This window comes from Carassius auratus, chromosome 41 (genome assembly GCF_003368295.1).
Source record: "Carassius auratus strain Wakin chromosome 41, ASM336829v1, whole genome shotgun sequence".
In the NCBI taxonomy this organism is placed as follows: domain Eukaryota; kingdom Metazoa; phylum Chordata; class Actinopteri; order Cypriniformes; family Cyprinidae; genus Carassius; species Carassius auratus.
In genome coordinates, this window is record NC_039283.1 from 2,627,182 (window position 1) to 2,641,561 (window position 14,380).

The window sequence follows — 14,380 nt, forward strand, 5'->3', positions numbered from 1 at the left end:
TTATGTCAGAGAAGAAATGCAAATCTCTGTGCTTGGTTACACTTGACACTGACAAACTTCGACTTTTTGCTTATTTTATTTACCTCACCCATATTTACTTTCATTTAAATGCAAACTGCATGTCTTATGGAAAACCCTCAAACCCTTTGATATTAAGCACAACACGTTTGTGACAGAACAGGACACGATTGCTGGGAAAGCAGCTGTAAGAAACAAGTTTTAAAAAAAGAGACAATTGTCCAGTGTGGACAATTCTTTTCAAAACTACAACGAAGGTCCTTGTCATCGAAATGCTACTGCCAATCCCACTCTGAATCGGATGCTTCTGCAATCTAGCAAGCATGCTAACTAGGTCAATTAGCCCCTGCTTGTAGATGCTGGAACTACATAACATGGCAGCAAAAAGCATTATCGCCACTGATGACCATTCAAAATTATCAGTGAATTAAGCCTTAATATATATACACAGTCTCTGCACTGACTACATTCACAACTGTCTGTTATATTCACTGAGTTGATCAAAGAAACACTGGTTTATAAAATCTTTGAAGTGACTCCCGTCAGTGCAGAATTATGATGAATGTCAATCTATAGTGTCGTAAAAGTTGCATGAGATCCATTTTGACTGTTCAGACTGCGGTTGCACTGCAAAACATCTTACCTGATATCAGATTTAGAACCACACATGGCCCAAATCAGAATCAAAAAGCTCTCATTCTATGTGGTTTATGCTGTTCACTCAGTCATGAAACAAACGATCTGAGTCACATAGGAGTAAAAAATAAAAAATTCTGATTTGGGCCACATTTTCCTGCAGTATATCAACAAAGCCATTGTCTCTACTCTCTAACAATAGCTTTTTGGCAATCCTCACACATAACAACCACAAGGGGGCCTTAAAGTCTCCACTGCTCAGCCCAAAAGGTGCTACATTTCCAACTGAGCTCTTGTTTTCCACAGCAAGTTGAATGGGCATCTGTTAATCACCTGTGCTCCTAAAAGCCCATTTCCCAATGTGAAACAGGATCTCGTCTTGGATGCTAGGAGAGTTTAGTGCTGCGTTGTTTGCGTTTTTGGTCTTTGACATGGCACGGAGCCAGAGGCCAGTGCTGTTGGCCTCGATTCACACAGGCGGTCATTAATGAGAGATAAAGCAGAAACACAGAGGAGGTCTGTGGAGAGCAGGGCAGCTCACTATTTCTCTCCTTCGCTCTACAGAGACCTCTTTCTCCTCACTCTCATCTCTTACTGCACAAAGCTCCCCGCATACACATGGATAATATCCTGTCTGCACTTAGGGCAGACACAGGAAAGGGCTGTTGAGAAGGGAGGAGGTCAGAGGTGATACCAGGGAGGGGCGCTGAGAGTAAACTCCAGCTTGCGGACGTGAGGCCTCTATGTTTTCAGTCCTACAGCATCAATTAGCATGTTGTCCTGTGCTTCTCTGCAGCTGAGAGTGAGAAAACGAGAGAACACTCAAGCCCTGTGATAGCCAGGCCCTCGGGACAGCAACAATGCACCACTGGAGAACCACAGTGTACCAAGTGTACAGCTCAAAACAGCTCCTCTCAGGGGTCATTTCCTACGTTCTCTCTTAATTTCCTTGTTTTGGTTCATGAGTTCTGGAGGTCGGTTATTCTGAAAGCTGCATGAAAGAGCAAATGTTTTACTCGATGTGGGACTGTATTTACAAGGGAGTAGCACTACCTAAGAATGAAATAAGACTCATAAGATGAATGACTGATTTGTCATTTATTACACAAACCTCAAGCTTATCAATGTTCAACTATCACAACACTGTCCAGAAAATAAAAGTTTGTAAACAAAGACGCAAGCGCTTGACCAAAGTACTGCGTGGTAAACAGTGGAGCTGGTCTGGTAGTAACAAACCTCAATGATTTATTATTCAGGTTAGTTTTATATAAATATATAAAAATCTATCCAATCAAGGCTAGATTCAAAGATTGTCTTAACTTTTCTAAAAAAATTATGTTATTACCTTACATTTAAATTCAGTTTATTGTAATTCTTCATTCTGCATCCATTCTCAATTTATCTCTGAATGACACAACCTGGAGTCTGACGTAATGACTTGCTAATTGCTATGCTAATTATGATATCAATCACACAGTCTTTTGTTCTGGAGATTCATTCTCGTTTATGTAATTCTGTTTCCTTATAAAGACAGATTTCACACAATTTTCCTGATGCCTTCAACAAAGGCTTATTCTCAAACATACAAAGAAACACAGCAAAACCTAAGCCTCTCTTTTAATTAATCTCATTAAATCACGTCTCTGTCTATTAAACAAGACAATAACACTGAATTTAGCTCATTAGAGTCAAGGATGTGGGTGGAACTGCAAAGCCACGTCATAAAAACATGAAAGCATTAGAAGTGCTCTCACACCCCGAAGCACCACATGAGCTTTAAGTTGTGGCACCAGTCTGGCAACTTCCAGCACCACAGACACAGGAGCCACATTAAAGAGAGACATTAATCTGAGATCTTCTTTGATTACAGGAAAGAGGACCATGGAAGGTATAATAAAGAGTCACCTCTAAATACAAAAAAAAAAAAAAATCTGCACTTTGCATTAAATTTTTGTTCCAATTTTATATAGCAGGATAAACAAACTAGCATATCAGCTGAAAATACACTGAAATCAACGATGCCCACAACATTCCCGAGCCACATGTCAAACCTTATTTTGCAGTGAGAAGCTTTTGAATTCAAGACCCGAGGTCAAATATAAATATTTAACATCTTGCAGTTACAGAAACACCTTCTGTATATTCCAACCTTCCAGCCTACTTTATATTCTTAAAAACACCATCATGACCTCTATAATGAGTGGGTCACTGAAAATGTTTTACTTTAATAGCCAGTTTTGATTAAAGAGTGACTTTGCATGATTTATAGACCTATGAAAATGTTATTTTTTTTGCCAGGGTTAACACAGCTGAAATGACTTGAGTGTGCACTATAAAAGACAACACAGAGACCGTGATCTTCATACCTCAACCAACTCAATGGATTCATACATAATGACACCTTTCAGAACCTTAGGTAGTGTGCACCTGGATTGAAAATATGACCTCATTCTGTGAGATCTCTTGTGCAGATTATAAGTCATTAACCTTAACGACAGGCAGTGTGCTGTGTTGTCATCAGTACCTGACCTGTGGCAAAGTGCCAAGAGATGTGACTTTGATCAGACTCTAGTCCTTAATTTCAGCATAGGAAACTGATGCAAATGGTCCATCTTAATGAAAACAAAAGTGCAGATGTAAAAGCAAGTGGGTGCTGTGCAGGTAAACCTCACTCCCCGATCTCAAGATGTGCACTAGCAATTGACGCTTAGTGGCTGCAGTCATTTAGCCTCCTTGTTAGTTTGTCCGCCTCCCACCCCCGGAGACCCGGGTTCGAGGAGTGCGAGGTGTGGCGGTGAGGACCCGGGAGAGAGGGGTTACACAGAACGCAGGCACACGCAGCAAATGAATGGAACATTCCAAAGAGAAATTGATCAAAGATCAGGGACAGTGAGTCACAAATGAGGGTCAAACGGTGATAGATAAACTCTAAATATAACTGTTAATAAGATAAAGAGAAAATACAATGATAGTATGTGCTACCTCAAAAGTTAACTAGGGAATGCCGTTAAAAGTGAAAAAAAGAAGCATACTTGTATATTATATTCATAATATTCAGATGTGTGTTTGCAACTTCAAATTATAGTAGTGATCTGGTGCTGTTGGATTTTTAAACATTTTTAGTTTCAGTGCATATATGATACACATAAGCAAAAATAAAATAAAAAAAGCTAATATTTGGACTCTGAAGTATCACTGTCCCACCAGGTTGAAGTTCTTGAGGTGATGCCATAGCAACGACTTGTCAGCACCTTGGACAGAGGCTGCTGTTGATCTCATCAAAATATTATAAATAAGGATTATAGGTATTTTATTATACTTTATTTTGAAGTATAACGGTAGCGCAATCTGGGGAATAATAACAAAATATGTGGAGATTAAAACTGGTAAATATAGACTATATATGTTAAAAGAAAACTCCGTGGGCTGATCCTGAAAGTAGCGCGTCATGACCAACGTCAGTTCAAGAGCACCTGTTAAACTACAAACAGACTTGCTTTTGACTAAGATAGCAAAGAAAGTGTGTGGCCCTTTAAGTCTAAATATAGTTCCTCTCGAAACTGATATCCACTGCCTTGCTATCGTATTAGCAGTCAACAGTCAACACAAAATGTTATGTTTTGAAAAAAAAAAAAAAAGCGTGGTGAAGTTACAAAAAAATTGTCCTTTTACCTTATTCAAGTGGGGGTTACGTGTAACATCATACCCCCTCTTCTTCGTGTAAACAAAGGTCTTGCTTTGGTCTGCTGACTTCTGCATCTCCCACTCGACAGATTCCTGTTTGACTAAAGCGTGTGCCATGTTGCTTCCCCTTTAAATAGCGCTGAACTCAACAAGTGCGCGCGCCGCGTGATCAGACAGGAAGACGTTACGCAGCGTGACTCAACAGTGGTTGCGTGTGTGCTGTTATCGCCAAACTATTAGCTGTAAAAGTCGATAATAGTCTTGCAAATCTTATCTGAAGCAGAACATAAAGGTTTTACATAATATTTTAAGGCATGGTTTCAAAGTAACTTTACCGTGGTTGGAACAGGGGCAAAAAAAGAAACGGGGCTAGTTGTCACAAAAGCTGATTTTGAGTTTGATTTAGTCGATATAAAATATTTGATTCAATAATTTATTAAATTAGAACATCTTTATTGTGAATTTTGTCTGACACTTTAAATATCATATTGTCTCAAATTGAAAGTACAATAAAAGTAAATATGTATTTACTTGAAAGTACCCCACATGACGTTTAAATGAGCAGTTTTCTGTTTTTAATATTTTTTTAATCTTTTGAAATTGACTATAAAGTCTTATCCTAAGAAGTCTACAATACACTTAGCCTACTTGTGATATTGTATTTCAATTTAATCTTCAACCATAATATTTCACACACACACACACACACACACACACACAAACGGGACACAGTACTGTATTAATATGAAGGAATTTTCTGTATTTATTTTAACAGGTGTTTAATCTGGATTTTGAATTTTGCACTGCATTGAGTCAAGTCAAATCACCTTTATTTGTACAGAGCTTTATACAATACTAATTGTGTCAAAGCAGGTATACACAGTGCCAATCAGTAAAATAGTTTGTCAATAAAACAAGAAGACAATAACAAAGAGTCATTTTTCCAGTCAAGTCAGTTCAATGATGATTCCCTGATGTCATCACCCAGATGATATCCATTAGAGTTATGGAAATGTCCAAAAAATGAATGTATAATGTCCTGGCAGAAATTATCAGTACTTCTTCTTTTTCTGTGTGTGTGTCGCAAGGTCACAAGTTTGCAACAGAACTTCATAAATAGTTCTGGATGAGGTAATATGACTTTGAATAATCCAAAATTGCTGAGTACAATATGCACTATACGTCTAGGTGAATATTATTTTATTTATGTTTAATTTATTAGTGTGAAATGCTCATTAATAGATAATACAAATATTAAAGAAAAAGAAACAAATATATATGGAAAAAATTAAGAATATTATCTAGAACTTTATCTGTCTAAATAGGATAAATAGGGTATTATTTAATTCTTCCATATATTAAATTATTAAACATTTAAGAAATAGATTGGAAATGATTTACAAGAACAAGGAATAAAACGGACTCGGACAGTGCCAGCTTTGAGATGATGTCACTCAACAAATATTAATTCTACTAAAAATATCATTTAAACAGTTTGATTTTTTTTAAAGAAACAAACTGGTGTGTGGTGGTGTGGTATCAGGTGATGACTAGCAATGCAAGGTCACAAGTTTGCAACAGAAGTTCAAAAATAGCTCTGGATGAGGTAATATGGCTTTGAATTATCCAAAATTGCTGAGTACAACATGCACTGCAATACATCTAGGTATAAGGTAGTCTCAACATCAGATATATTGCACACAAAACTTTATTGCATGTGTGCCTTGATTCGCCTCTTCATCAGATTTTTGAATTGACAAAGCTTATTGTTCCCATTATAGACTTTTAGATAGTGTCACTGTGAGGCTTACCTCACTCACCTTACAGTTCACAAGGCCATTGAATTAGCTGAACTGTCTCGTAATGATAAGAGGGATCATGTTTCACAAATGAGCATGTCTGAGAGGAGTGCTCTGGCTGAACCCTGGCCTACAGTATAGTGTGTGTGCAAATGTGCAAGATATCTTGTTCGTACAGTATGGTATGTGCATTCTTACAGACTTGGACAAGTGGTTTGGGTCCTCTTACAGAGACGCTTAGTCACTGTGACTACTTTGAAAAGCCAGAGCACTTGGCCCTGATCCAACACATGCCGGGACAAATATGTGGAAATTGCTCATGCATACCAATTACTGTCCCCATATGAACAAATATGTAGATAAGAAACCTATCTAGAAAGCTAGGAACCTGTCTAGGAAGCTAATGGATATTCTGTGACCTTCAGACACTTCCCTGAATGTATGAAGTGTGACTCAAGGGCACCCTGTTCAAGTGCATTCCTTCTAGCCCAAAGTATATTACTTTATCTTGGCCTTGCACAGGCTAAATGTGGGAGATACTGAAGTTAAGTGTATTCGGGGAGTGGGGGACTGACAACAGAGACATACTGTAGTTAGAACACACTGCATTTTAACACTTCATGCTGCATTAAATACACAGCCGTTTCATTCTGAATTAATGTCCTTACTTACAGAACCTATTTTTAGCCCTAAAAAGCTAACCCCTATGCATTCATAGCCAAACACAATATACAATAATACACATATTATTTTATATATTTTTAATTCATTCCTATGAAATGCTCTTTATTACATTATTAAAATATATAAAAAATGATAAAGAAAATGTGACGAGTGGGGCGGGGCCGAGGGATGTGGGAACGAGCGAGGCCGGTAGAGTGATTGGGAAATGAGTCAAACACCTGCGACCCACCACCGGTCTCGAGTCCCACAGAGGAGATGGAAGGATATAAAACTGGAGCGACGAAAGTGAAGGACGAGAGAGGACCAGGCCTGGGCTGTAGTTTATGTTTTGGTTTTTATTTGTGCGCATCAGTCGTCCGTGAGGGGCTGATGCGCTGTTTTGTGTTTATTTTGAATTATTAAAGTTTCATTTGATTGTCCGCCAGTTCCCTCCTTCTTCTTCCCGTAGTAATTAAGTTTTTATTATTACAGAAAATATTATAGAATATTAACTAGAGTTTTATCTGTCTAAACAGTATGAATAGGGCATCATTTGATTCTTCCATGTATGAAATGATTAAATATGTCAGAAATAGATTGGAAATTATTTACAAGAACCAGGAACAAACCAGACTCTGAAAGTGCCGGCCTTGAGATGATGTCACTCAATATAATCATAGCTTGCTAAATTTATCAAATATTTATTCTACTAAAAATATCGTAAACGTTTGTTTTTTCAGAGAGGCGTAGGCTTTGTAAATTATATGACAAAAAGACAAACTCTAGCTGTTCAAACACTGTCTCACACAGAGTTACAGATAAATGGAGTGATAAATTGGGCAAGACTGTGATATAGAGAGTCAGATAAAAGCACAATGAGGCTCAGATAGGAGTGCATTCGGTCCATTTTTCATTATGCTCTACACACCAACAGAGCAGGTTGATATAACTGTTGACAGTACAACAGTTACAGATACATTTATATTTACAGGGAAATTTATATTTACTAATTTAGCAGACACTTTTTATCCAAAGTGACTTACAAATGAGAACCAGCACATGCACTTTATTATAAGAGCCAAAAATATTTCCCATAAAATAATTATTATAAATTCTGGCCAAAATGCATAAAAATTTTAAACTGTCAAATGAAAACATATATGAAAAATTTGCTTCAAGTATCAATTATGAAATACATACTTTAAAATATATATATTTTAGAGAATATAAATATATATGCAAAATATGCAAATAAATATAAGTGAAATATATTTAGGTATATTTGGCCAATTCTGTATATTTTTAATATTTTTAAAAATACATCTAAACAAAATATTTTACAAAATGGGGTACACTGCATTGTGTAAGCTAGTGTACAGAAGCAAGGAAATAAATTTAACGCTATATCTATGGAAAATATGTTAAATGCCAATGAAACAAATGCAATGTGCAAGATATACAGTATTAAAGCAGTAAGATACTTTTATTAGAGAGCACAGAAGCTTTTTCTGAACGGTTGAATTATTTCAGTTAATTGTTTTACTGTTTGCTGAACTGTTTCATTCAAAACCATTAATTCTACCTAGCAACAGTCTATAGAAATAGTTTTACTGGACAGCCTTATGCAAACTAGACTACATCGTTGCAAAACAAGACAATCTATAAATAATCTTACACAAGCAGTTTAGCAGCAAAAGAAAAGGCCTCTGTTTCTTTTTTTCTTTATCTATCCTTCTTCGCGCATGAAGAATGGTAGTTCCCAAAGTCTAAGCTAGTCAAGCTAGTACTGCCATTATTTGCACTTTTAAAACAATATAGAGAGGATCTAACATCATTGGTAAACATGCAATTTTCTGTGAATACTCTTTGTTATTTGGATCATAATAACAGGGCTTGCTTCCTGCTATGTAAGTATATTTACAGAGGTGCTTATTTAAAAAAATAGGTTTTGTGGTTCCATACAGGAATTCCATTACCCTCCTATAAAGCTCTATTCCCAGATGTAGGATGTTTGAGCCCCCTGGGTTTTTTTTATACAAGACTGGACTCTTCAGACTGAATCAAGGAAACCACAACACTGTCCAGATAACAGCAGGGTGAGAGAAAGCTCGAAACATTTCCAGAAATCCAGATTACAGAGGATTGCTTAACTTCCTCCCTAACCTCTGAAAACCAACACCTGGTGTAGCTGAACCTGTGATGTATGGTATTACCACACACACTCGCATATAGTGTAGTGTGCACCAAAACACCCAGACTTCCAGGATTGAGGAAATTATACTCCTTGTGCCATGATATATATCTGCTAATACAAACTCTCTCAGTGGAGAATGTATTCAGTGAGATCCTGCTGTGGGAGTAAGGGGATCCCTCTGTGCTTATAATGGAAATTGCATGGGTAATTTGGAATAGGCTAGAACTGTGAATTTGACACGGCTTATGTACTAGAAAGAAATACTGTTTTTAAAAACTTAGCAGTTGGACACAATGCACAAATGTTTAGTTTCACTTAGACAAATGCATAAACATTATGGCAAGCCGTTTTGACTTTTAATTCATTAGCAGGATATGAATTCTTGATGTCAACAATTCAAATTTTCACCAGTTAACATGTTAATTCTTGATTCTACTAGTAATGATGGCTATTTTTGTTATCAGGAATTGCATATTGTTAATTCTTGATATCAACAATGGCATCATCACTTGCAGAAATCAAGAATTAAATTTCAACTAGTAAAGTAAGCCGGCGTCGAGCAGCGGCGTGGCGCGACTTGGCCGTTGAGAGCGCCGAGGAGAGTTGAAATCAAGGCAATTTTATGGTAATGAGCTATGACACAGTTGGGCAGCAACCAATCGGAACATGGAAGTCCACCGCTTGAGAGGATTCCAGAAAACACAGCTCCGACTATTAGTTCCCAGCACAATAGAGGACAGGTTGATTATTGCTGTTTCGTGTTTGCAACAATCTTTGATGTGTCCCTGTTTGCGTACAGGGACATAAAAAATAAATTAAAAGTGATATGTGGACCAAGGTGTCTGAGATTGTTCATTTTAAGTAAAGGATCTTAATATTTCGTCAACAACAATATTTAACCCTTAGGGGACTAAGCCCTTTTTGGTCCGTTTTCTCTATTTTTACATTTCGGCTTATAAACCATATGTAATGAGGATGGACCACCATGTATTTGGTATCAATGGATTCAGAAGACCCTAAGCTACCATAAGCATGCATGCAATATGTCTATAAAGGAAGTATTATAGACCTCACACAACAATAGTTAAAAGTTTTTGACCCAAAAATATATTTTTCAAACTCTTTGCTTGACAGAAATGGGTTAATGTTCAATCAAATGTGTAAAGATCAATTAAATAATTAACTTTATTTACAAACAGTCATAGGCGTTTTTTTTTTTTTTTTTTTGGGACTAAGCCCTTTTTGGTCTGTTTTCTCTATTTTTATATTTGGGCTTATAAATCATATGTAAAGGAGATGAAACACCCTGTGTTTGGTATCTATGGATTCAGAAGACCCTAAGCTACCATAAGCATGCATGCAATATGTTTATATAAAGGAAGTATGAGTGAAAAATTTTACAATAAACTAGAGCATTTCAAAAACTAAAATTAGATTTTTGTCATTTATTACTGAAAAACACACAATATAGAACAGTTTTTGAACAAAGAAAATATATTTTTTCAAACTCTTTGCTTGACAGAAATGTGTTATTGTTTAATCAAATGTGTAAAGAACAATTAAATAATTAACTTTTTTAAAAAACAGTCCTAGGCATGCCAGTGAGCAAAGCAAGGCCTCTCCAGGCCTTTCCAGTAATTGTTCCAGAGCTTGTTCTGCCGTAAATCTTTTACTGCTTGCCATTTTGATAAAACAATTGTGTAATAATGCTGTATCTCTCTCGAATTGATCTCTTTGTGCTCGCTAACACACTTTCTGCTATCTCCACGTGATGCTGATTCTCCGATCGCTCGAATTTAGCTCTTTGTGCTCGCTAATACTCCGTTCGCGTTCTGCTTTCTCCACCCTGATGCTGATTCTCTGAACGTTTATTGATTACATGTCTTTTACTTTAGTCCAGCCAGCTTTTACAAGGCTACAGCAGAGCTACAGAGTCCTCTGAATCGCTAGAAGACATAACCTTCCTCTGATTGGGTTAGAAAAACACAACCTTTTAGCACAATCTTTTTCATTGGCCTGTTTACGCAGTGGTATTGCGCAATAAGGGAAGTGTTTAATATACAAACTGGACACCGCTGTTTTCAGCGGAATCTGAGGAAGACGGCAAAAAAACCCGCATCTCTCTAACATTAATAGTTTTTGAGATAACTACACATTTGTAAAAGTATGCCATTTTGGGCGGTAACGCCTAATCCGTCCCCAGAGGGTTAATGAGGTTAACTTATAACGTTACCCTCCTTCTGGTTAGTCTGTACGAGATCAACAAGCTTGTTTGCTTTGCGGCCGCTTTAAATACAAAATAAGCATTCGATCTACGTCAGAGCGTCTTAGCGCTCACAAATCTTTCTGCAGCGCTGTGAGCAGAGCGGCAAGATCGATTTTGACGCTTTTGACGCCGGTGGTGTGAACGCACAGTAAGCTTTATCATTGTCATACATAAAAAAATTAATTTTGTCATGTTTATATTTGGTTTCATTAAACTTTGTTTTAATGTTTTAATGCATCACATATAAAATAATAAGCCTACAAACAAAATGAAAAATAAAACATTTTGTAAACATTAGCTTTTGTGTACAGTTACTACTAAAAACCACTGATTTATATTTTCTATTATAGACCAGTGGTAAAAACAGATATGTAATGTGTCAAACATAGTGTGAACATTTTGCTATATGATTTCTTTTTATATAGTTTCATTTACTTATGTCTATAATTCAGAATAAGTTTTAAGCATATAGTGTCGCGGCAGTTGCATTATAAATGTTAATGCAGTGTATGTGATTTCTTTTCACTGTACATTTTTATATATGATTATGCACACTTATATGGGAAAGCCTAATGATGAGCCAAAATCCAACTCCTGGTATCAAGAATTAGCATTTTAACTATATAATACTTGTTTTGAATTGTTCAAAATTTGTTTGAATTGTTGATATAAAGAATTCATATCCTGCAAATGATTCAAAGTCTAAGCGACTTGCCATATAAAAACACTGTCTTAATGAAACACATCACTGTGGTGTAAAGCCCAAGTGTCATGATGCTGGACCAAAACCTGTCCAGAAGTTACAGGAAATAGTGCAGAAAAAAAGGAAGAGTTTTAAAATAAAATAAAATAAAATAATCGTTGCCATCACCATTCTTATTTGAAAAAGTGTGTCATTGGTGAAATTTCATGTCATCAAACACAAGGTTAAAATGTATGTACAGTATACTTTTATTTGTGTTTAAAAAATAAGGTATTTGTTTACAGTTTATAAAAAAATTATGTGTCTTCATGCATGTTTAAATTAAATTAATATAAATAAATGCTTCAAATATAATAATAAATAACACAAAAAAAAAACATTCAAATGCTGTAGAAACACCCTCAAAACGTCTTGTTCTTTAGTGCTCAGAATGTCATGCTCATCATTGACTATGATGCTTTGCACGTGTTTAGCAGGGCCTGACTGGGTAATTGAGCATGCTATCACACAAACAGGTGATGCAAAAAAATAGAGAATGAGACAGTCTTAGAGATAAGGAGAAGCACAGTGAAACAAGGCATACACAGTAATGTGACTCATCTCAAAAATGCAAGGCAGGTCAAAGGTCACACAAGGGGGAATAAGAGCTGCTTTTGAACTTGATTCTTTGAAGTGATCTAGCACAAATAGTGAGTCCAGTGTGATTTAGCAATTTACCACTATATGTAAATACCTGACTTTATGCCAGACAAGTAGCTCATTGTCAGTTATGCAGACATCATAATGTTATTCAAGAACTTAACTTCTGATTTCTGGTTTGGATACACTGCATTCTGTATTAGCATAGTGTGTTAGCAAAGCTTTTTTACATTTTTAAGCAAAGAATGTGTGTGTTTTAGGAATGCAAGTGTTTAGGTACCTCTGACACAGAAGTTCTCTGAAGACTCAGTGCAAGTCTCCAGAGTCTGACCGTGTGTGGTTTGTATAAAAATCTTTTAAGATCTTTTAAAACATTTTTAAAAAAATATATATTTTTTGTTTCAAGCAACTAACTGGAGAACACTTACATGTCGACTTGTAGACGGTGAGCGTGATTTCACCAAGTACAACATGTTCCTGGATTAACCTCCTTGTTGATCCGGGAACAACATCCCAATCAACCAATCAGAATTGGGATATAACTTTTCAAGAAATATCTGTTTTAGGCTTCAAATCAGGGTTAGGTGCATATACACTCTTGTTAATCAGCCATAATTTCCTACTGGTTTTAGGAATAAATTATGGGTAGGGTTAGGTTTAGGGGCAGGTATTGGGTTAAGTTTATATTTGTGGACAATAATGTTGATCCAGGATCATCAAAAGATGTTGATCCAGGAACATGTCTTACTTGGCTAAATCACGGCCGTCAGACCAAGTCTGGGCCTATATCGGAACAGAATGGTTCCATGTGCCAAATCGGTGTGTTTGCTTTGGAGCCATTTTTGTTTGATTTGTAATAGCTGTTTGCATGCTTGAAGTGTTCTGCTCCTCTCTTGTGTACGTTGGCAGCTTTGCTCAAGCACAGGGGGTCATGTCTCCTAGAGAAGTCTGTCCAAGTGTCTCAATTTACAAGCAGTTTTGGTGGGCTACTTTTATCAAGACAATGGACATCCTTATAATTTCCTGTATGCGTGAAAAACAAAAATCCTCCAGAGGGGAAATGTGGTTTGAACAACCAGATCTTGTAGTTAAAGTACCTAAAATAGTCTTATATATATAAGTTGATCGTTAAAATTCTTTCACATCTCTCTACACAAGAAATATCTTTGATGCATAAATTAAATAAAAATATTATCACAGTTTCTGCAAAAAATATTAAGCAGCAAAACATTGTTTAAACATTGATAATGATAATAAATGAATTATTTCTAAAGGATCATGTGTCTCTGAATTTAAGTAGTGGCTTCCTTAAAATTCAGCATTGCCATAACTGGATTAAATTGCTTTTCAAATTATATTAACTATAACAGTTATTCTAAATTTTAATAATATTTCACAATATTTTACAGTATTTATGAAAAATAATAATAATAAGACATTTCTTTCAAAAAAATCTTACTGACCCAAACCTTTGAACAGTAGTGCATGTTTACTGTGCTGCTTGTATATGTTTGCTATATAATGAAACAGCAGCCTGACCTTTGACACTTTTGAATGTTTCAAAATAATTGCTGTCAACAAATTCAGTGTGGCTACCCTAAAGTTATCTTCCAGCTCATTTACAGCGCAGAGGGGGGACTCTTTAATCTACAGTACATCGCCTTCATCAACTTTCAAAGGATGTTCCTGAGCAGCCACTCAACACAACACTCACGATCACTTAGACTCAACCAAAATGTGTTCTTTAGCATATAAATGGAATCATGGACAGACTGTCA

At 36.2% G+C, this 14,380-nt stretch overlaps 1 protein-coding gene across 1 annotated transcript in view; it reads right to left on the reverse strand.

Annotated features, from left to right (window-relative positions):
• The window catches only part of LOC113059776 (NADP-dependent malic enzyme, mitochondrial-like), a 32,591-nt gene extending 28,099 nt beyond the window's left edge, over nt 1-4,492 (reverse strand). Inside the window, exon 1 of the mRNA XM_026228356.1 lies at nt 4,327-4,492. Coding sequence (XP_026084141.1) covers nt 4,327-4,455 — 129 coding nt within the window. The 5' untranslated portion in view covers nt 4,456-4,492. The remainder of the gene's footprint in view (nt 1-4,326) is intronic.
• Nucleotides 4,493-14,380: the final 9,888 nt, after the last annotated feature.